Source organism: Mastomys coucha, unplaced genomic scaffold (assembly GCF_008632895.1).
Source record: "Mastomys coucha isolate ucsf_1 unplaced genomic scaffold, UCSF_Mcou_1 pScaffold22, whole genome shotgun sequence".
Classification (NCBI taxonomy): domain Eukaryota; kingdom Metazoa; phylum Chordata; class Mammalia; order Rodentia; family Muridae; genus Mastomys; species Mastomys coucha.
In genome coordinates, this window is record NW_022196905.1 from 232624254 (window position 1) to 232648612 (window position 24359).

Consider the following 24359-nt stretch of genomic DNA (forward strand, 5'->3'; position numbering starts at 1 on the left):
CCCCCCCCGCCTTTCTCTCTCTCTCTCCAAAGTTTCTCTGTGTAGTCCTGATGGCCTAGAAACCAGAGATCTACCTGCCTCTGCCTCCCAAGATCTGGGATCAAAGGCACATGCTGACATGCCCAGTTTCTGATTCTTTTCTTTTCTTTTTTTTTTTTTTTTTTAAGTTTTTTGAGACAGGTTTTCTCTATGTAGCCCTGGCTGTCCTGGAACTCACTCTGTAGACCAGGCTGGCCTCGAACTCAGAAATCCACCTGCCTCTACCTCCCAAGTCCTGGGATTAAAGGCGTGTGCCACCACTGCCTGGCGATTATTTTCTTAAGACCTACATTCTTGAACATAATTTTATCATATCTTGGTACACTCCAAATGCTTTAGGAATGACATTAAGTTTTATAATAGACATTAAGAATAGAAATCCCCTGCTGGGCAGTGGTGGCACACACCTTTAATCCCAGCACTTGAGAGGCAGAAGCAGGTGGATTTCTGAGTTCAGGGCCAGCCTGGTCTACAGAGTGAGGTCCAGGACAGCCAGGGCTATACAGAGAAACCCTGTCTCAAAAAAAAAAAAAAAAAAAAAAAAAAAAAAAAAAAAAAAAAAAAAAGAAAAAGAAAAAAAAGAGTAGAAGTCCCGTATATAAGTTTTCTTTATACAATAACTTTTACAGTTATATGTACACATACACACACACACTCAGGTGTGCATAAATGCATCACAGTGCACATGTGTAGTCACAAGGCAGCTTGCAGAGTTCTCTCTTTCTACTTTGTGGGTTCTGAGGATGGAACTCATGTCTTGGCAATAAATGCTTTTACCCACCGAGTCTTCTCACTGGTCAAGACAAAATATAAAGGATGTGTATTTGTGTGAATAAATATGAAATTCTGTCCCCAAAATGAAATAAATAGTTTTTGTCCCATTTTTAAATTGTTGAGAACCGGGTAAATGTAGTAATTCTGTTCTTTTATTAAAGAGTCCTTTGCTTGTTCTTATGTATTTGTTTTTCAGACAGGATATCACTGTGTGAATTTGGCTCAGACTCAAAGAACTCACCTACTTCTGCCTCCCAAGGGCTGGGACTAAAGGTGTGTGCCACCATTGCTCTGCCAAGTAGTCCTTTGTTTTAAACCAGTAACCAAAAAGTAGAAATAATAAATAATAAACATGTGCAGCAAAAAGCTTATGTGGAAATTAAGATCCACCTTCCCTCTAAGTAACATACTCTGCCCTATATTAATAAGCCAGTCCACACTCTGAATATGTGGATTTATAAAACAAATTTTGGTATGTTTCATTTTAATATTCATTCATATAGCAGCTTCCCTACTAAATTCAAAATGGATGTTAAGAGGATTCCGTTTGCAGTCTGGCAAGAAACACATCTGTTGTGTAAAGTACATTGGTAATAAGAATTAGCAAGCTAGAGGCCGTTCTTTTGAAATCATTTTTATCCCCCACGAGGTAATTTCATATTCCCTGAAACCTGGGGCTTAGGCATGTGCCCAGTAGTTCCTCTCAGTGCCCTGTCACTAGGCAGTGAGCTCAGCAAAGACAGTAATGTCCAGTTATTGTTGCGCTGAAGTAAGAACCCAGGCCAGGTGATTGCAGGGCCCTGGGTAGAACTTTAGTTTTTCTGCACTTCATTTCCTTAACTTGTTCCACAAAGGAAATGAGTAGTCTCAGAAATTTTATAGCTATGAATTTCATGAGTCTTCATATAATTTTATTATTTCATTACCTTTTACTCTTCTACACACATCCTTCTTGTTTGTTTGAGGTCTTTTGTTTTTGTTTTTCAATGCATGTCTTTTTAGTATAGCCTTGGCTGTCCTAGAATTTGCTCTGTAGACCAGGCTGACCTCAAACTGAGAGACCCATCCATCTGCCTCTCCCTCCATGTGCTGTGCTGAGATGAAAGGCATGTGCCTCCACTGCCTGGCTTGTTCATCTCTCAATCCTGAAGTCTGTTAGTGTTAGAGCTGAGAGAGACGACAGAGGCAGATAGACAAAAACAGAGACAAGGTATATGGTCGACAAGCAAAGAGTCTTCATTTTGCATTTCTCAAAATCAGGAAGTCCCTTGAAGCTGTAACAAATGCCTACAGTCCCAGTACCCAGGAGGCAGAGGCAGAAGGATCACCAGTTTGAGGTTAGTCTGGACTATTCATGAGTCTGTCACAAACTTCAGTGGATTACTGGAAGAACTATTTGTGGAGGCTATCTCCTCCTCCTGTTTTAATCCTACTGGTTACTGCCTTTCCCAGGGAACAGCTGAAGTCTTCCTGTCAGATTCCTTACACTAGCTTGTGGATATAGTATATCTTACTGTATTGTATATCATATCATATACCACACCATAGCTCACTCTTAACACCCCATCCCACTATGACATGTACTTGCCACAGAAGAAGACAGGAAGAACCTTGCCTCCAGGTGGCAGGAAGACCCCTTTCCCCAAGCAGGGTGTACTTGTGTTTTCATTCCATATGATTTGGCCCCTGGTCAAATGGCCTGAATAGAAACAAGAGAGAATGAACCTTGACTGTTTTACTACAAGGTAAAGACATAAACAAGTTGTCTTTTTAACCAACTGCTTCTATATAGTAGTGTTCCTCATGCAGTGTTCTGGATAAAATGTGTGCCATGACTGTGGACTCCTTGTTGGTTTTCAGCAGATATGTAAGGACAGATGAGCTGTGCGCCTTACCACTGTTGTTGGTTGAGAGCCTTCTCATTTCTCTCAAACCTTCTTGGCTCTATGAGAGGGCTGCTGACTCTGGGAACTGAATACTGTTGGGAATGATGCTTAGTCACGGGAAGAGTTTGTTTGGTGCCTTTCTGCATGTTGGCTGAGAACCATCTCAGCATCTGTCTCATCACCTAAGGCTGGGAATTGTTTCAGGAAGCTGAAGAATTTTGAAAGAACCAACAACAATCAGAATAATATTTGCTTTCCTTTTCAACAATCATCTGCATCTTCTACTTGGGTGAGACATAGTGTACAGGAGTGGTTTTGTTGACTACTATAACACCATATGGTAGCCACCAAAGATAATTAGAAAAAATGTAAGCTCTAGGCACTGCCTTCCAGAGCCACCTTCCTGTCTTTTCTCTAGAGAGACAGGACTAATGGTCCCACAACAGGATCAAGCTGCCAGCTGAGTGAGAGTGTTATAAAATTCTGAATGCCCTGGGAGTTCTGAGGTAGAAAAGGCAACGATGAGTTCTGGGGAGGCTGGAGAAGAATCTGTGGAGTAATTAGGATCTGAGTGGGCTTTGAGAGATAAAATGGGTTCAGCTTGCAGAAAGTGAGAGAGGTGGATAATAGAGTCATACCAGAGCCAGGAAGGGGCACTTAGAAGTGATGTGCTAAGTGTTTCTTTTGGCCTGTACATGGGTTCATGCATGAATGCCTGGCAAGCAGTTGAATGTAGGCAGCAGGTGCTATAAGTTTGAGAGCAGGTGAATTCTAAGAAGAAATAAAGGAGGGTTACCCTATTGTAGTTTCAGTTACCCAGAAATTTGAGGCAGGAAGGTAGTGCTTTTGGTCAGCTTAGGCTACATGATAAGTGAGACCTGCCATAAAAATCAAAATAGGATGTACCCACTAGCAATATTGTTTGATCTTCCCAGCAGCCCAGTGAACCTGGCAAAACAGACTCCACCCAGTTTTGGGTGATCTTCTGCATGTGGTCATTGTACTTGTAAAGCTACTTCACAGTTGTTTACATGAATATGATTTTATCTGACAGTGCTTATAATTCTGTATGAACTATAGAATTTCAGTAGCTTTCTTTTCTGTTCTACAATTTTATCATTTAAATTGTTAATAATATGTTTCTCCCTTTCTTTATGTGCCTGTGAAGGTGAGAGTGTGTCAGATCACTTGGGGTGGAGTTACAGACTGTTGTAAGCTGCCTGATGTGGGTACTCTGGAAGCAAATTAAGGGAGAATTCTTTAACCACTGAGTGGAGATGACACCACCCCTAAGATACAGTCTTGCTATGTAGCTTAAACTGGCTTTGCACTCCCTATATATATAGATAGCTCAGGCTATCTTTTGGATTTGAAATCCTCATGCTTCTGCCTCCCAGTGCCAGGATTGTAAGTATGAATCAACATTACCAGTTTTGCTTGTTTTTAGTATCTAGGACTAAATTTTAAAAATGGATTTAAGAATGGATTGGGGGCTGGAGAGATGGCTCAGTGGTTAAGAGTACTGACTGCTCTTCCAGAGGTCCTGAGTTCAATCCCCAGCAACCACATTGTGGCTCACAACCATCTGATGTCCTCTTCTGGCGTACTCATATATATAAAATTCTGGTGGAGAGAGCAATAGTTTACTCATATAAAGAATGGATTTGTTTGTGTTTGGCTAGTGACACATGTAGAGATCCTTCCCAGTGTTTTTCTGACCTCCACATTTAGGCATTTAGTCTGAAGGCAAATTAGCTACACCTCTGTCTTCTTTGCCTTGGAGGCCTTTTCTGCCAAATTGTTCTGCAGTCCTGAGCTGAGCTTCTTCCCTGGTTTCTTTAAAAATTTTCATGAATTGAGGGAAAAGGGCTCTGACCTGGTTTAGAATTTATTTTGATACAAAGAAATATTCTCTTAATTTTGGGGTGGGGGATTAATTAGTAAAGATTAAAAAGACTTTACGGACTCAGTGCAGTGATATTTTGCTTTTAAGTAAACAAAGGGTGTCTTCTCACTTCCCCACGTGACCACCAGATTCTGCATCAATGGGATATTTTGACTTTTACCACACTTGGATATTTGGGATCTTCTTTCTTGCTCCTTCCATTTCTAGACAGGACCCTTATTGCTGCATGTCTGCTATGCTCAATACAGTATTTATTTGATAAAAGACAAATGAGTTTGCTTCTTGTTCTGGTTCAGAGAGAAGTCCCCCAGGATTGTCTTTTGTTCAGTAATTGGAGCCTAAGCTGAGTCTGGTTAATTTCAAAGCCACCCCCCACACATGCTCCTGCCTCCCTCCTTGTGCAGTTCTGAGCTGTCTGTGGTACCTTGTATTGGATCTGGAATAAAAACTTGAATTGTTGAATGTCAGCAACAACTATTGTGACATCTGCTATGGCACTGAATAGCACTGTTGGTGCAGTTAATTTTAAGTTAGGATCAGAAAATTAGGAAGTTTTTCAGCTTTACAGCCCTTTTCAGCACCATGCACCTCTGAGTTAGGTATTTGCTGCTGTCTCAGTCAAACATAGGCGTTCCTGGGCTTCTTCCTGTGTCAGTATCCTAAGTCCTTTCCTTGTCTGACTACTCAGCATTCTGACACCAGCTGTAGTGTGCTCCTGTGTTCATTCCTTTTGTTGAAGGTTTTGATTTGTTTTTATGAGGTGGAAAAGTCAGAAGCATCTCAATTCTGGGTATTTAATTGACAGAAGTTTTGATGTAAGAAATATATGAATTACAGGCTTTTTTTTTTTTTAGTACCAAAGTCTATGACTTGGTTCTGTTTCTTAAAGTACAAATGATGGTGATAGAATAAATAACCTTAAGTACCCAAACTCTGAATGCTAAGTGGTAAATTAATATTTATGTAGAAGTACATTATGAAATTGGCATGTGTCCTATATCACTCAGGTTCTGTAAGTGTAGGTGTTGGGTGTACAGCCAACAGATTACACTCTCAGGTTCTCTAATGTCGCTTTGAAGAAGGAGTGCTTTTTTGGTTTTTCTTTCCAGTGTGTGCCCTCTCACTAACTGATCTGACTTTAACCATTGTGGTGCGGTTTCATCTTTGCTATTTTATAAAAACATCCTTGTAGTTGCACACTTATTTGCTGCATTGAGTTTTGTTTTGTTACCATGAAAAACAATTGATCTTTAATTTCCAGGATATATGTTAAACATACGGAGACAAAAGTACCCCTTTCTGACAAGCACCTTAAAAATTGTTGCAGTAGAATGGGAGCATTCATTACATACACATCATATGTTTTCCCCCTGAAATGTTGTACTAAGAAGTGACAGTTGAGCTGAGCATATGTTAATAAAAGGCCTGTATTTTCCAGTGTCACTGACAGTTTCATTGGCTGTATATTCCTGAAATGCAAATAACCTCTGTTCTGTACAAAGATATAATTAACCCGAGTAGCTATTTAGTATCAAAATCTTTTAACTACTAAGAGACCAAGCATTTAAGATGGTGAATTTACTGTTCTCTCCGAAGAGCAGTGCAGTTGACAAGGGCATGGTGTCTGAGATAATCCTCCACGTTGGAGCTACATATTCTGTAGACTAAAATAGCAGAATCTGCCTGCTGCTGTGTAAAGTCTTTTAACTACCATTTATTTTAGCATTATGACATGTGCAGATTTCTGCTGCTCAGTTAAGGAACCAGCTTTGCACAACTGGTGTAGCAATCTGTGGCCACAGCACTGCATCATAATGCAGCAAATGCATTTCCCACTTTAACCGAACATGACAGAGAAGTGATTATTAGCCATGCAAGATGTCGGAAGTCATCAGAAATTCACATCAGAGGAATTGGAGTGGCTTGAGTTGAAGGAAAAAGTATCCTGGCATTCCTTGCCTACATGTTGTCTCTCCCCCTCTTTAATCTTAACTTGGTACGGTCCGTTAACAATAAAATACCCTTCTGTAACCTATAAACTGTTACTCCCATCAGTTTGTGCTTGCAAACTGATAGCTGACTTTTCTGATTTTATGTGGAGTGTGCTCTTGTGATGCAGTGCTCTGCGCAGGGGCCTGCCGTGCACCCCATTTAAGAGGATGCGACAGTCTCATTGTCTAATTGGACTCTAGTGCTTTAGTCAGATTAGCACTTGCAGAGAGCTTGGATTTTTCCCCCTTTTTTCTTTCCTCTCTTTCTCTCCTCTCTCTCTTCCTCCTCCCACTGGACTTTTCAATCCAGGCAGTTTGGGGTGGGAAGCCTTGAGCACTGAAGCTAGCAGCACTCACCCCACCAGAAGGGTAGGAGAGCTGCAGTGACTGCGGATCGCCTCGCCGGCTGCAACTCCTTGCATTTTTTTGAGAGCGTCAGGTAGGATTTCTTGTCTCATAAAGAAATTAAGATAAATGAGCCCTGGTGTTAGAGTGACAGCACATTGCAATGTCTTTGAAAGGTAAGGTCTTGGTTTGTGTGGAATTTTGAGATAAATTTGGCAGCGCTTAACTCATTTGGTAGAAAAAGTATTTGATTCTTCTGAGAATCACTCAGATTTGTGCCTTGCCATTTTAATGTTTTGCTTAAAAACAAGAAAAAATTGTTTGGGTGGGGCAAAGATCTGCCTGAAGATTAAAGATTTTTTTTATTTTTTAGGATTTCATCTTTAAGTAGCAAACAGTGTAGACTTTTTCAAGATTTTTTTTTAAGAGCTAGGTGAACTACAGAATTTTTTTATGATGTGAAATATGAAGTTAGAATTTCTCTCTCTCTCTCTCTCTCTCTCTCTCTCAGACCAGTTCCCTCTTTAGAATTTAGGTGTGTGTGTGTGTGTGTGTGTGTGTGTGTGTGTGTGTTCATTCGTTCATGGAATCTCATAACGTGGGTTTCCTGTGTAAGGAAAAAATTACTGACAGAGATTGGAATTGTCTCACAAGGAATGGTTTAGTATAAGATTTTAAATGAGAAAAATTAAATACTAGTACCTAACATAAATTCTTAATAGTTATCAGTTATTGGCAATTAAGAAAATATTTCTAATTTCTTAAATTCCAACTGAGAACTATATAGGCCTTTTACATATGTTATACATATATTTCAGATTTTTGTGATTCTTGTAAGTAAAATAAAAACTTCATAAGTCATGTAAACTGTGTTTGGAGAATGATAAGATAATAATAATGTTTTTATAAATAATACTTAATAGCTTGATTAATATCAGAAATAACTGGTTTTAGTTAAATCAGTTCATTGTCATCCTTAAAAACAATAAAATTCTTTATATATATGTGTATACGTGTGTGCGTGCGTGTGTGTGTGTGTGTGTGTGTGTGTGTGTGTGTGTGTGTGTACCTTTTTATCTCAAGAATATGTTTTTGTTGTGGGACCTGTGGGTCTGAGATTTGGAATTGCTTACCTGGTTGAGGGCTTTGGCCCCTTCAGAGGTGGGACTTTTCATTGCTAACAATAAGAGGCTAGAGAAGCTGTCAAGTGGGGAATAGAGGAGAGCTGCTCAGAAAGGGAGGGAGCAGTGAGAATTTGGCTCCCCTTGGCGTAAGGCGGGGGGGGGGGGGGGGGGGGTCTGGACTTAGTCGACCTGATGCAACACTGCATATAATTTATCTAGAGGTGAGACAATAGCTGTGCTTTGCATTTTGTAAAAGATGGAGGAAACCTCCAACCCTGACCCTGTGTACAGGGAGATGACTCAGTTATCCATGCCTTGTACAGTTGCACATTATTTCTCTTTGTTTGAAGTGGGTGGATGCCAGTGCCTTCATCAGCACTCCTTAATGTAATGTATGGAAAACGTCTCATCCACCATTTTTAACAATTAGCTGTATCATGGGTGAGGTGAACAGGCTTCTGAAGGCAACTGCAGGCCCATCCATTTACATTAGCTGCTATGGCACAAGAGCTTTGTACTATAGAACCAACAGATTTTGCACACTGTGTGGAAGAATTCTTTAGGAGTTGGGAGAATATTCCCCGAAAGAAAATGGAATCCTTTTGTCTACAGTAAGTATTTCTCCTGTAGTGATAAAGGTTGAAAATCTGTCTTTGGGTTGATGGATAAAATAGACTTTTAAGCTAATGTTGCCACTGTGGAAAGTATAGCAGAGACCCTTGGATTGTTTTTCTAAGTTCTATGTCAAAATTCAGGTATATCCTTAAAATACGAGATTCATGAGTGATTTTAGCAAATAACCTTAATTAATTATTCATTAGTAATGATAAGTATGAATTTATTCCTAGTCAAAGATGGAAATGGTTTCTGAGGGAACAAAAGGAAGCTTAAGAGTAGTGACTTTCAGAGTTTAGGTTCTCTAATTGTCTTCAAGAAGAACATCTTTTATTCCTGAAAAGGATTGTTGAATTTTAGAGCTTTTCATTGTTTTTTTTTTAAAGGCTTCCATGTTAATGATCTATGAGTACATGATTAAATGGCACAAGAAAAAAGTGTTTTTAACAAAGATTTTATTCTAAAAAAAATAATAGATACACGTATGGGAACCATTTCTAGTGCCTTTGCTTAGTGAATACTTGTGAACTCAAAGCTCTCATATAAAACTCATTTTTGTAACTGTAAGCTTATGAACCTGGATTCTTGAATGTAGGTGGACTTGACTTGATTCAGATCTATATTCTGTTCTGCTGTTGCTGAGAGAAAACGTGTGGATTTTAACTTTTGACTTGTGTGTTTATTTTTTAACCCTGAAGAGTGTTAAGTCTAACAGTTAACTGCTTGAAGAGCTGCCTCAGCAGACTGAGTGACTGTTTCAGTTCACAGAATTGAGTGCTCAGAATTCTTTTGACCTGTAGCAAGTTTAGAAAGCCACGTCCTGTAGGTCATTCATCCTGTTCACTAAGCACTGTCTCTGTTTAACACATGTTGGATGCTTAGGAAAGAGCAGTTTTCTTCACAGCAACTTTACATTGATATAGCAGAGTCAGTTGTACAAACCCTGAGTCCTAGAGAGGTTCTGTAAATCCTCAGTGCTAATAGAACTTCTCACACAGAAGCCGGGTCTTCAGTGTTGTTGTTGTTGTTGTTTTTTTCCCTCCCCAGTCTCAGAGACCCTGCATTGAATGCATTAATTGTTCACATATGTGCTAGAAAGGAAAGGGTGGCTTTCCCTTTGATCTCCACAAGGCTTACACCCTGAAATGAAATGTCTTCAGGCAGTGAATCAGAACTGCCGGCTTACCTAGAGTGTGGGGCGGATGGCTTAGGGAGCTCTACAAAGCCTTCCTCTAAAGACCTGTAAGTGCTAGAACATGGGGTGGATGGGTTAGGGAGCTCCACAAAGCCTTCCTCTAAAGGCCTTTAAGTGCTATTTGTTAGCTGGTTCGTGGGTTCTCCCCTCCTCCCTGTTACTGACTTTATCAAAAAGCTCTATGCCAAGTACCTTTTTAGATCAGCTGGGAGGTGGCACAGATCTAGTGCTTTGTGTTTTCTTTGCTTCCAGCCTGGTCTACTCCAGTTCAGCTGCTAGAAGAGGCTCTCCTGATACTTGTAGAGTATTCTTGAGTTTCTGCAGTTTGGAAGCTTTTCAGTTTTCACATAAAATTTTAGTCTTTTGAGAGTAAAGAATCAGGGGTCCGTTCTTTCCGTGACAGAAAATATATTCCTATCACACCTTTGACTGCGCTGGCAGTACAGAGTAGACAAGCAGACATGCCAGCCAGCCTGCTAGGAAGCATGCAGTGGCACTAAGATGGCAGCGAAGAAAGAGTAAAATGGCGTCACCAGAGGCATCATGAGGAGAGCCAGACTGCAGTTATTTTCTCAAACAGTCTGAAGACATCTTTGGAACACCACAGTTCATGGTTACTTGTTATCAGTAGGAGATAGAAGTTTTCAGATTTTCCTAAAGAGTTGTTAGCACTGTCTAGACTTCAAATACCACCTTTAAGAGATGTATTAACACTTTGGAATGTCCTCCATTGTGTGTTCTTTATGTAGGAACTTGTTATATAGATAAATCTTTAGAAAATGCAGAACAGTATTATTAATGGCAAGGTGAAGTAGCATTCCTGTAAGACCGTGTTCTTCATCTCATTCTGGTTCTTCATGGGCTTTCATTATTTTTTATATGAAATATGCCAGTGCTTTCAAAATGAAGTTTACAGTAATTCTTTTGTGACTCCGGATATAGATGATTCTGCAGATGAAATATGGTCAGAGCGGTGATGCTACTGCTGCCGCTTTTTCTCATTCCCATCTCTTACAAGTTTGGAATTTTTGGAGCCAACCATAAATTTTATCTGGCACAATCAGCTTATCTGGGTTAAGTAAAGCAAGGTTTACTGCAGTAAATAACTTTCTCAAGGTCAGGCCTAAGGAAGTGATGTCTTACTACATCCACAGCACTGTATTCCTGACCTACATGCTGTCTGCATCTACTTCCTCTGGGTTTCTTGGGTTTTTTTGTTTTTTTGTTTGTTTGTTTGTTTGTTTTGTTTTTTTGTTTTGGTGTTTGTTTGTTTTTTTTGTTTGTTTGTTTTGTTGTTTGGTTTTTTGGGGGGGGGTCTTTGTTGGCTGGCTGGTGGATTGAGAGTCAATTTGTCTGTCTGTGCTGGAGCAACCTAATTCCAGAAGTGTCTATTTTCAGCTGTCCCAGAAATGTCTCCTGAGCTGTGCCGAGAGTCTTCCTGGGATTGTGTTGAAGACGATATACACTACCAATTTGTCCCTTATAAATGCACAATTAAAAATATGATCTCAGGGCTGGAGAGATGGCTCAGCAGTTAAGAGCATTGACTGCCTTTCAGATGGTCCTGAGTTCAGTTCCCAGCAACCCCATGGTGGCTCACAACCATCTGAAATGGGATCTAATGCCCTCTTTTGGTGTGTCTGATGACAGCCACAGTGTATTCATTTAAATAAAGAAATAAACCTTTAAAAAAATATGATCTCTCCTGCAAGTGAAGCTCCTAGGCTCATGGCGATGGTTGAACATGAATAATAAGGCACTCTATGAGCTGGGATGGAACTGGGTTCTCTGAGGCATCCCTAGCAGACAACTCCTCTACCATTCTACAGGACAAAGGAAGAAGTAAAAGGATTTAGCTGCCTTTAACTTGGGGCAGTTTCTCCTTGATTAATGGCCTTTCCCTGTGTTCTCCACTGCTTATATTTCCCAGACCTGCAGCTGTGTCTTTGGTGACAGTTAAGTGGTACATTCCGCAGCATCCCTTGGCTCTAACAGAGTAGAGTCTAAAGGTTTCCAGCCTTAATAGAGAGGTTTAGGGGAGAGCAAAACTCCAAGCACTGTTAACAAAGGAGAGCTCTGACAAATTACACTTAAAACAATGTGAAATCTGAGAAAATGTCTTTGGTTGGTTGTTTCCAATTTTTTGAAAAAATGAATTTTTGAGCATGGAGGGACTACAGTGAAACAAAGGCTCTCTCTCTTCTGTGACACTCATCCTGGCTCGTGCCCATACCCATCAGCAGAAGCACGGTTGCAGAGCAGGTGAAGCCGCTGAGCAGGCGAGGCTGTGGAGCATTCTTGATTGCAGTGTGAATGACTGGGTACCAGCAGGGAATTAATATGAATGTGGCACCTAAACACTGTCCTCACAGTGATCCTTGTGCTTGCTAAGTAGAGCTCAGGCTTAATCCTAAGCTTAGTGGAAAGCAGGTTGCTAGCTCTCACCTGACTGAGACACACTTTCTGCTAAACGCCCACTCCCAACCCCTGGCTCAGTGTCCAAAGCTTGCTTTCATTTTTTTCCCAACAGGGTGGAGGGCACAAGATCAGGTGAAGCTCAGGACTCTACTCCTAGTCTTGTTTCTTGTTAAGAGTAGAGATTACTTTAGTGGGCTTTTTCAGAATGCATTTTAAGGGCCATGGAAAGGCTTGCTGCTTATAAGCCAGGCTATTATTGATGTATTCCCATTTATGCTGCAGGGCAGGTTTAGTATCCAAAGTCCAAGATGAACTTGAAATGCTTTTTTTGTCCCCTAATGAACCCACCTTGTTCCTCCACTAGAGTGAGCGTGGGGTCCAGTTTTGAGATCCTATTCATGTCTTTGGGTGAGGAGAGGCCTCTGCTGCTGCTCTTTGAAGCCAAGCACACAGTGTACCATTAATATTCATTCCATTTGCAAAGGTGGATTGAAAAAGTTCTTCCTGCAGAATCTTCTCCTTTCTTGTGTCTCCATAGCAAGTATGCTGAGGTTAAGGGGCAATTGGATAAAGGAGAGGAAGTGCTCACAATTGTGTTTTCTCTTTGGTGCTACCCCAGTGTCAGAGCCGCTGCTTGGCCCCCTGCTCCCTGATGTCTACCACTGTGACAGCCACATTTCAGCAGAGGAGGAGAGGGAGAGGGAGGAAGAGGAGGAGGAAGAGGAAAAGGAGGAGGAGGAGGAGGAGGAGGAGGAGGAGGAGGAGAGAGAGAGAGAGAGAGAGAGAGAGAGAGAGAGAGAGAGAGAGAGAGAGAGAGAGAGCAGAGTCCTAGAGTCTTGCTACCACAGTCTGGCACTCCATGCTACATCATGGTCTCTATAACTGGGTGTAGGCTTGGATGTAGTTTTTAAGGAGTGGTGTGACAGCAGCACAGACCAAGTTGTCCCCTTTCTCCAGTCCTCTTGTGAAAAAGCAGTGCATTATACTGGCCTGAAGGGGCAGCAGGGCCTTTTGGGATGTGGAGGAAAGTAGAATCTGTAGAAAACCTTTTTTTTTTCTCCTTTGTCACCAGTGTCAAAGGAATCGCTTATTTATAGGATTTTATCAATACTTGTACCCTCTGTATGGAGCCTCCCAATAACTGAGATGTGTGAGTTGTTTATCATTCTTGAATATCTAGAAATGGCTGATGTGAGATGGGGTAGGCAGGTAATAAGAATGTCCCATTAGCAGCAGCAGCATAGGATCTAAATAGCCTCACTGAGATGGGCAGCCTCTAACATGGTCTTCCTCAAGTTAGTAACTGTGTGCTAATGAACCTCAGTGTTATGCCTTGGTGCAGAGCTAGGAGGAGGCATCCAGTATTTTCATGCCCACATTATGTTGATAGGGTGGGTGTTTTACACATCTCTGCAGTCCTCACCACCCAACCTTGCTGCTGCTTTGCTCACAGCTTTACCTGACTCTGAAGTCTTAGAGGTTGGGCTTCTGTTCTGGTGCTTTGCTTGTTTTGGGGGTGTGGAGCATTGGAGGAAATGTACACAAAGTGTAAGTGGACTTAACAGTAATGTCTCTCTTTAAGGCCTATGCTTTCTTAGAAGGCAGTGGTGCAGATGGACCTCTACTGACATGATTTTGAAGAGACCAGACGTGTCAGCACCCTAAGGTCAAAATGTTGGCCACGTGCCCTTTGTCATATGGGAGGTCGTACCACCCATTCTGAGCATTCTTGTGTTAGCATCTCCTCTTGGACAGTGAGTTCTCCTCCTCCTGGGGGAGAATTAGAAGACTGCCCGGTAAACCAATTTGAACAATAATTTGATCTGCCTTAAAGGATCCAAATCAGCATGCAATTTTATGACCCTCTTTATAACCTAACACTTGAAGCTCATTTTGTTCAAAATACAAAATGAGATTTGTCATCATGACCTGTACAGCACTATGTTACATTGCCAGGGGCTGCCACCTCTGGCTCCAGACCTGTCTGAACATGCATCTACTGCCACCTGCTGAAAGGGCTGCTAGGCTCAGCACTGGCTCACACAGCATCAGACTAGTGATGTCATTCTTGTCTATCTGACACTACTTCCTTATGGGAAGCATATGTAATCTATCAACAGATAATTGGACATTTTTGTAGAAAACAAGCAGTGGGACTTACTTTAAATCTGAGTTGGAGAATAAAGTTTGAATGTTAGTGGAGATTCAGCCTCGTTCTGTATATTATCTTAACACAGTACTCTCTATTTGATAAAATGACCCAAAGTGCTCCAAGACATTATGTAAATTCTCTAATATAAAACTTGGGAACTACCAAAATGTAAAAGTATCTGCTCTTTGAGTTTCATCATTGAATGATTCCTTGGGGGGGGGGGCATCAACAGACAGAAGGGACTGATGAAGAGCAAGTCCACACCATTCCAGGGGCCTAGCTCACTGTGGGCTTTGTTTCATCTTGAAATAAGAATTACTCTATGTATTTATCTGCCTCCTTTGTTGCCATCCTCAAAAAGACAGGACTTCAATATATAGCCCTGGCTGTCTTTGAATTCTCTATGTAGACCAGGCTGGTCTCAAACTGACAGAGATCCACCTGCTTCTGCATCCACGCCCAGCCTTTTCTTGTTTATTTTGTCTGTGTCTTGGCAGTTTGTTCAATCATAGTATTCATTCCTAATACCATGGTTGACTTCACATTAATATTTTGATTTTGGGGCTGGCGAGATAACTCAGTGAGTAAAAGCATTTGCTGCCAAGTCTAATGGCTTGACTCAGTCTCTGGAGGCCATGTGATGGAAGGAGAGAACCAACTCCCACAGGTTGTCTCTGACCTCTGACCTCTACATGTGCCATGACCCCTGGCCCAAATAAGTAAATACAAAATTGTAAATTTAAGTATTTTGAATGTTGGTTATTATACATTTCCTGTTAACTTGTATCTATCATATATATATATATATATTAAATGGGAGGCAGCACAAAGATTCTGTGGTGTCCATTTTTGGTAAACATCCATCAGATGCAGTGCCTGTCTCCATTTGACAGCATGTATGGACAGTTGTCTGTTGGAGGAAAGAGAGAATAAATAGTGTTTTGTGTTGTGAGAGCCATATCAAATATGGCGTTTCCTTTGTACAGCAGCCTCTAATTGTATGTATGTTTGCATGTACAGCAGTGAGGAACTTTATATGTTCTTCAAGTCAAGTTTGCTTGTTGTAGATGGGAGCAGAGACCTGTAAAAGAAGCAGTGTAAAATCTATTTTTTAATGGCTTTTCTTTTCTGACTTAACTGTACATAGAAAATTTTCTCTTTAGAGATTTGTTCTTTTTTTTTTTTTAAGATTCATTTATTTATTTCATGTATGTGAGTACACTGTCAGTATCTTCAGACATACCAGAAGAGGGCATCTGATCCCATTACAGATGGTTGTGAACCACTGTGGGGTTGCTGGGAATTGAACTAGGGACCTCTGGAAGAGCAGTCTGTGCTCTTAACCACTGAGCCATCTCTCCATCCCTAGAGATTCTTTTTTAAAAGATTATGTTGGGTGTGTGTGTGTGTACACACACATATGTATGTGCCTATGTAAGCTCTGAGGAGCTGACCTCAGGTCCTGAGGATTTCAAAGAGAAGAGCATGTTTACTTGCTGAACCAGTTTCTCACTGTTAGAAAGCAGATAAGCTAAGAAAATGTGTCCATTAGGCAAAACGGAGGTCTGTTTGTCTTTGCCTCTTCTCTGGGGTATTCTGAATACCAGAGACTATATAGACTACAATAAGGCTTATCTTCCTGGTCTATAGCTATTTAGGAACCATTTTGGTTACTGGGTCCTTGAAATACTACAGTATTGGTAGGAAAATGAACATAACCTTGAAGTTCTGGTCTGGGTTATTCTCCATCAGGTACATCACATAGCGGCCTAGTTCCTCTTACAAAGATGGGCTGGAGAGATGACTCAGCAGTTAAGAGCACTTGGTGCTTTTGCAGAAGACCTGGATTCAGTTCTCAGCACCCATATGGTGGCTGTAACTCCAGTTCCAGAGGAGCCCTCTTCTGGCCTTCATAGAAACCGGGCATGCATGTGTTAACACATATATGCAAACACTTAGGGCTCTGTCTGTTTGTGTGTGTGTGTGTGTGTGTGTATGTGTGTGTACTGTGGATATTTTAGACATGTGATGTTTATGCTTCTCTATTGTTAAAAGATTGGCCCTAGATGTCATTGAATTGCCTAATTCTTTCCTGAATGGGAGCTATTGTGTGTTCCAGAAAACTGGAAATCAAAACCCATTCCAAGAGCCAGTGAAGTGTCAATTCCAGGGCCCTAGAAGGGAGGAGCAAATAGGAAAGTGGGATATAGGCATATTAACCCTAAAGGCCTGCAGGCATCTCTGAGTAGGAGGGGAGCCGTGCACAGAGGCCTTCCCAGTAGTGGAGGCCCAGCTCAGCCTTTACCTTGGTACCCTGACTTCATTTTTCACAGAACCCACTTTTGATAAATGATAAAAACACCTCTCCAGGATGAGGACAGACAGGCTTTAAAGTTTTAAGAAGAGTCTCACAGAAACAAAAAAGAAAAGAAGTACATAGACAAAGTCTGTTAATGCTGCCAGTAAGAATAAGACCACTACCACAGTTTTTGAGCCAAATTTGAAGCTAGCTTTATTTAATCCAGAATGAAGGATACTGGATTTCCATAGTATGGAACTGAATTACATTAAACAGGGGCTTATAAAGGCAAGACCCACAAGGCTATGTACTAACCATCTTTGTCCAACCAAGGACAGACATACATCCTGACATACATTCTGCCTGCGTGTGATCAGCTGGGACAACCAAGGTTGTTCACAGAAGCAGAAACACGATTCTTCTCTTACATGAACAACAGCCCCCAGCATTCCAGTGTGTTATCTGCTCTTGGCAAGTGGGGCTTACAGGTTAGAGGCATGTTTGTTTTATGAATCTCCCAAGCACAGTAATTTAAACTGAAAACATAACTTTAGTCATAACCAGTCAAGGAAGAGGCTTGGGAAACCTGGATGGAGACAGATTATGGTTCTGCCCAACTGTTCAGTTTATTCTTGTTATGCTTTGGGTTTTGGTGTTTTGAGACATAGTATTACTCTGAGGCTCAGGTTGGCCGTGAACTTGCAGCAGTCTTCCCAAGTACTGGGATTATAGTGGTGAGCCTCCATACCTGGCCCCATCTAGGCTCTAAGAAGGAGGAAGAAGATAGGAGTCTTTTATCCATTTTGATGTTTAATTTTACTTTCATATTTTATATGTTAAAATACATTATTGCACCCTTCTTTAATTTAGAGATTTTATTCCAGCCCTGTGTTACTGTTGTTAAGAGTTAAGAGTCAAAGCCTGGCCCTAGTTAGGGCTACTCATCCTCTATAGACCAGTTAAAGAAAGAAGTAAGATTGAAGAACAGAGCCAGGTGTGGTGGCTCATGCTTTTAATCCCAGCACTTGGGAGGCAGAATCAAGTGGATCTCAGAGTTTGAGGCTAGCCTGGTCTACAGAGAAAGTTACAGGACAGTCAGAGCTACACAGAGAAGCCCTGTCTGGGGTAGGTGCCAATGGGTGGGTGGGCAGGTGGTGGTGGTAAAGAGCAGAAAAAGAGTTTTTTCAATATGACCACACTGGGAGAGGAGCAAATGGTCCCCACCCCCTCCAAATCCAGCTTCAAGTTCCTGACATGAGGTTTAGGTTAAAGCAGAGAGCAAGAAGTATGCCTAGCCAAGCAATGCTAGTCTGATTGTGCTCCTCCCATCGTCATCCGGACTGTAGTCTAGCCTGCAGGGTGGTCTGAGAAGTTGTCAGACCTGTGTTAAGTTTTTGTCTTGGGGACAAGTTGCGCTAGGTTTCAGTCCCTTTTTTTCCCATCATGAGATACCTGGGGAAATTGAAATTTCTTGGGTAGTCTCAATAGTTTGATAGTCTATGGGAGAGCGACAGTGTCTTTAGAATATCTCCATTCATTACTTTTCCCCAAGGATGTGTTTTTTAGAAGAAATTAATCACCACTAGATGGCACAAGATCCCCTCAGTACTGTGTACCTGTTAATTCTTTTTAAAAGATAGGCTGCTAATGTATAGCTTTAAAAATATATAATATATATAATCTATTCTAATGTTTCCTTGTAGAAAGGAATAAAAGATAAATATCAGAGATCAAAATAAATGTAATTGGCCCTATATATAGCCAAACACAAACATTCTAGAGTAAACATTTTGGCTGACATGTACAATGTTGTGACACAGACCTGTAATACCAGTGGTTGGGAGGCTGAACTAGGAGAATTGGAAGTTTAAAGTAGCCTTGGAGAGAGAAATGGTAAGACCTATTGGAGGGATGTTGACTATAGGCAGATTTTCTTGTCATTATTGCCTAAAAAAACATGGTATATAAGCTCTTAACCTGGTACTCACATTGTGTTAGTGATCTATGGCTTAAAATGTGCACAGGTCACATGTACATACTGTGCTATCTGGGAAAGGGCCTGGACCTGTCTGTCTTCCAGGCATTCTGAGAAATGATGGTGTTGTGGGTTGTGTGTACTACAGAGAACAGGTAGTTTTCGAGGTACATAATGGTGTGGTCTTTGTTCATATGTGGGTTGTATCTGAAATCCGAGTCTCATGCGCAAATGCTTCATTTAATATGTTGAGATTTTCTAAAATAAAGCTTTTAAAAGACAAGGAGCTTAGTCTGGTCCTAATAATTTGTTATTTTCTTTTTTCTGTGATAATCTTTTATTTTTGGAAGTTATAATAAAATTACATCATTTACCCCCTTCCCTTTCCTCCCTCCAGCCCCTCCAATATAACCCCCCTGCCCCTCCCATGTAAACCCCCTGCCCAACTTTTCTTCAAATATATGGCCTTTTTTTTCTTCAATTGAGGGTAATGTTGGTTTGTATGTGTGGGGGTGGGGTGGGGGGAGAGAGAAGGAATTCTTTTTAATTCAATTGAGGGCTCTGTTTCATGAGATTTATTTAGCTTTTAAGTGAATGTGTCTGACTACTGCTTTGCATGCTTGTATGTATGTATATATGTATGTATGTATGTATGCATAATACATGAATGTAAACATAGTTAAAAGAAGTTAATGTGCTGATCTTTTGACTTGAGAAGATCAGAGAAGCATAGAAGGGAGATAGAATATGAGATTTAACATACTGCCCTCTGTATCAGCCATAGCAGAAAAGTTAAACTAGGCCTTATTGTACAGTGGCTTCTCCTCCTACTCCCACTTTTGTTCAAAGCAGCAGCACATGGTCCCTGCCTACCCATTGTTGAACAGTATCAATCCACAGTAGTTGATGCATAGTTTTGCTTATAAATGGTGAAACTGTAGCCTTTAATTTAGCCTTAGCCATTGAAGCCCTTACAAGAAGGATAGTTGGATGCTACATAGTTAAGACCCTGTCTCAAAAATAGAGAATTCATAATACAAGTTTAATTGACTTTTTCCATGAAGGACAGTGTATGTATATTTTATGACGACATCATTATCTCCCTTTCCTGTATGTGGGGACCGTTATTCAAGAGGGACTGAAGCCTCTCCCTAAACCTCACCTCACCTCTCCTCACGGCCCTGTTGTCAGTGTAGGTTGCAGTCTGAATTGAATCCTCAGAGCTGCCCTGGAGCTGTCTTCCTGAGGGGACTGCTTGCTGGCTGCCTGTCTCAGTGCACCATGCGGTGTGGAGTATGAGAGCAGGGGCGGGGGTGTGTGTGTGGGGGAACCGTGGGCCAGTGTATAAGGGATCTTGGAAATCTAAGAACATTGTTAATATCTTATCCAAATTTATCCCTGTATTGCCTTCCATCCACATTTGCTAACCAGCAGCTTAAGAACTAGGTTATTTGGACAGAGTGCAGTAAAGCTACAGTTGTTAAAATGCAAGTATTGAAACTAACCATATCTGTAGAAAATCATCAGATACATTTATTTACTTACTTACTTACTTACTTACTTACTTACTTACTTACTTACTGGCTTTTTGAGACAGGGTTTCTCTGTGTAGCCCTGGCTGTCCTGGAACTCACTGTAAACCAGGCTGGCCTTGAACTCAGAAATCTACCTGCCTCTGCCTCCCAGGTACTGGGATTAAAGGGGTGCGTCACCATACCCGGCATCAGATACATCTTAAGTGGGCTTGCCATTTAAAAGCATTTGCTTAATTCTTTCTATTACATTCCCCAAATCTTTTTTAAAAAATCATAAAGAAAGCATTGCAAAGAAAGCAGGTCATTAAAATGTATAAATGTATGAATATGAATAGTTTGCTTGCCAACTGAACTGTACAGAATGTAGGTGGATCCGGGGTGTAGCATAACTTGGAGTCTTTCACATTACAACCAAGACTTTGATCTCCATACATGAATATATAATACTAATTGTAGCTTTTCTTGTTACTACTTAGGCCCCTCAGCCCCAAGCTGTGGAAAAGAAGCTTTACCTTTATATAAAAGACAGGGTGTTGACCATCTGTGGCTATTGTCACAGTCTCCCGTATCCTCCCTCAACTGACCTCATCTCAGGCAGATAGAGACAGCGGACAAGAACAAGGAGGTCATCCTGAGCTCTCTTTCCTTAATGTCTTCCACATATGTAGACAATTAGTATTAATGATAGAGCTGTGTATTGAGGCTTGTGTCCAAGAACTTGATTACATTATCTCATTATTATACATAAGTCAACTGGCATTTAAGAGTTTGGCTAATGTCCTGCCATTAGTAAATGGAGGCACTAGGCTTTGGCAGGGCAGTGAGGACAGAGAGTATTTGTGTCTCCAATGTCCTAGTCTGGCCTGCAAACTTCCTGTGTTACTGAAAATGGTCTTGAACTCCTGATACTCCTGTCTCCACCCCAGAGCCAGAAATTAAAGACATGCGTTACCATGCCTGGCTCTTTGGATTATTTTTTGCTCAGCAGTGTACTTCTGGCTATTTGAAAGTAACCTTGGTTATGTGGCTTTACTTCATTTTCTAGGGCTTCCTGAAGAATGAGAAAGATAATGCCTTGTTATCTGCTATTGAAGAGTCCCGGAAGAGGGTAAGAAACAACTGACATGAGATGCATGAGTGATGGTGTTCACCAATGGATTGCAAGTCCTTCCTATTCTGTTCCCTTTATCTTACGGCATGATGGTGACCCCCCCCCTTTTTTTAATTAAAATTTTGTTTTATACTGTCTTTTATTTGGAACCAAAGGACACCTTTTGTGGGTTGGTTATTTCCTTTTACCATGTGGGTTTGGAGCTCAGTTCTAGGTTTTCAGGTTGGTAGCAAGCCCTATATCTCCATATTAACATTTTCTCAAATGCTTCTAGAATATGTTTGGTATGCTAAATGATGGCAGATACATTACCCAGAGCAGCCATTATACATTCTAGCCTATCTCCACCCTTGCAAATGCTCTCAACCTGGAAATATCAGAACAGATGGTTTTACACAGGTATTTCTGGGCGTTTTCATTCTGGGAGCGAATAATAATTGTTAGGTGAGATTCCCAAGACACAGCAGTATAGCATCCCATGTCGGCTAAATGTGCTCACAGGTCATCTCCTTACTAATGAGAGCTAGCTCGTCTTGTTTCTGACAAGGACTGCAGCCTTTCAGTAACATCCCAGTGCAGAGTAAGAGTTTGGAGGCTCCTGAGAGGGCTTTGGGGAAGAGAGAGAAAAGGTTAGCTGTCAGGTTAGACCTGGCTCTGAGAAGATGCCTTCTCCCAGAAGCACCTGCCAGTCTGTCTGCTGTGTCTCTCTGCAAAGGGATTGGAGGAAGGAATGCTGGTTCTGTTGCAGTGCTTACTTAGCTTGGATGTCAGGTGAAATGTATTTATGTATTATTAGTGTAATCTGAAAAGTAATAAAAGTGAGAAGTGCCCCTGCTTGATGTGCTGTTAGTTCAGTCTACAGGGTAAAATCCTCAGTAGGACTGATAGCAGCATGGCTGCCTTCTCTAATGTACAAGAAATGTTCCAAAAACGTTAACATGACCAATTTTCATTAATTACATTGTTGGCAGCAGTACTTAGTCCTGGAAATAGAGAAATTCATTTGATTTAGATTTGAAGACGTTTAGAAAGGATTTTTTTTATTGTTGTTGTTCATACTCTTGAATTTCTCACCAAAATTGACTGTCCTATTATAAAAGACCAATGAAATTAAATTAGGATTCTTGAATGCCTGCAAACCTTAATACATTTACCCTGTAGAATGTGTTTCTGAAATTGGCAGTCTCTAAATATTGTGCCATACTGAGACTAAATGTGCAGCCAGCCAAAACAATTTAGGTGATATGCCATAGCACAAAATGTGTGCATATGTGTTTATGAAGAAGACATTCCAGTGTTAGGAGTCAGCCTGAGGGGTACCTCTCACTTGGCTGGACATCGGAAGGTTGCTGCTGAGCAAAAATAATTTTCAGTAAAAAATAATTTAAAAATCAGCAGCTTCCTGGCATTTCGGTTACAATTTCATGTCTGAATAACTTGCCAATGTCCCGCTGAAATGCTGGGCTAGAAAACCACAAATGTATCCTTGCTTTTCCTATTTACTGCATCCCAGCAGAACACACAAAGTGTGTCTAAAAGCTGCAGCAGCTCAGTAGTAATAGGATGTGAAGCCAAAGTATATTGCTCTCTTCATTTTGCTAAAATGGAGTTCAGGGGCTCCCAACATGTTCTTAATTCAGTTGCCCAGTTTGCTCCCTGCCTTCTTCTCTTAACTGTGTTCTACAGGTAATGCCCTCCATACATAACAACAGTCATGATTCAGCTTTAATTTGTTACTTTTTCTGTGGTTGCTTTTGCCTTCCTTTTGAGTTTTAGATCTTTCCTTTCAACGTTTCTTTACTCTTTCCATGTCCAGTTCCTCCTACCTTGCCTCAGACCCTCCCTGCCCTTTTCTCTAGCTTCTTTTTTAAGCAGCTTGTTGATTGCTCCTCTTTAGTCACCATTACTTTTTGTGTCTCTGGTTCAGTACTACATACTCCACTGTAAACCTAACAGACCACAGCTGGGCAGATGGGCGGCTCATCATCCCCGATTAGTCCACAAGCTAGATGTCCCATTGTCCCTAAGATAAGCTGGGGATGGTATGGTTAAGACAAGAGAATTGTAATGTTGGGCCATTTACTTTTATTTTGTGTTCTTTATCACACCAACGATAAATAGGATGACAGTGTTTAAGATGCTGCTGTTTGTAAATAAATAACTTGGCATACTTCTCAGGGACATGTGAACCCCCAAAGCTTCCACTTTTCAAAGCTGTTTGGTATTTCTAGAAGTACCAGGAGAGCCTAGTAAACGGAGTGGACTTGGGGTAGTTAATTCCCACTGTGGTTGCTTTAACCCTTACCTGATGCTGCATTCTGACTGGCCCCACTGTCATCATGCCTGCTTCCTGGGCTGGTATGGTGTCCATGGTCTTCAGTAGCCTTTACTACTTTGCTCTTGGTTATTAGCAGAGAGCATGTCTTCAAGAGAAACCCTGCTGATGCTATAGTGTCCTGAGCCAGTGTCACAGCTTTACCTGGGTCTTACTTGCTCTTATTGAAAACTCTTTCCACCCTCCCTGGTCCTTCTGCCATTTGAACCCTGTATTTTGCTGTGGAAAGAGGCTCAAGGTTAAAGAGGCAGTGGCGTCCACTAAGAAGAACATTAGAAAAGGTGTGGTATCCTTGTGTACGCATTGTGAGTCACATCCAGGGAATCACTTCTTTCTCCATTTCAGCTCCACCTTTCTGATCTGTCACTTAGCTGTCGTCAAAATGCATAGCCTTTATGTTTATACACATTAACAAGAGACAAAGGTTTTCTGTGCACATTCCAACTCTGGCTAACTGGCTCGCCTACCTCCATTCCTGCCACCCATGCTGTCTGATTCTCAGTACAAAGAACAAAACAGGGGAAGAGTTTTTAAAGTTTTGTTCATTTCTCCCACGAGTACATCGTAGAAAGGGTATAAAATGTGCTGCCCTTGGCCGGGCGGTGGTGGCACACGCCTTTAATCCCAGCACTTGGGAGGCAGAGGCAGGTGGATTTCTG

At 41.2% G+C, this 24359-nt stretch overlaps 1 protein-coding gene across 4 annotated transcripts in view; it reads left to right on the forward strand.

Annotated features, from left to right (window-relative positions):
* Nup93 (nucleoporin 93) overlaps positions 1 to 24359 on the forward strand; it is a 103551-nt gene that overhangs the window by 47998 nt on the left and 31194 nt on the right. For 3 of the 4 annotated variants that reach the window (XM_031340902.1, XM_031340903.1, XM_031340904.1), the window contains one exon: positions 21300 to 21362. In XM_031340902.1, the coding sequence (XP_031196762.1) occupies positions 21300 to 21362 (63 nt within the window). Of the gene's footprint in view, positions 1 to 6634; positions 7036 to 21299; positions 21363 to 24359 lie in introns of those variants that run through there. The other variant, XM_031340905.1, reaches the window with a different exon arrangement.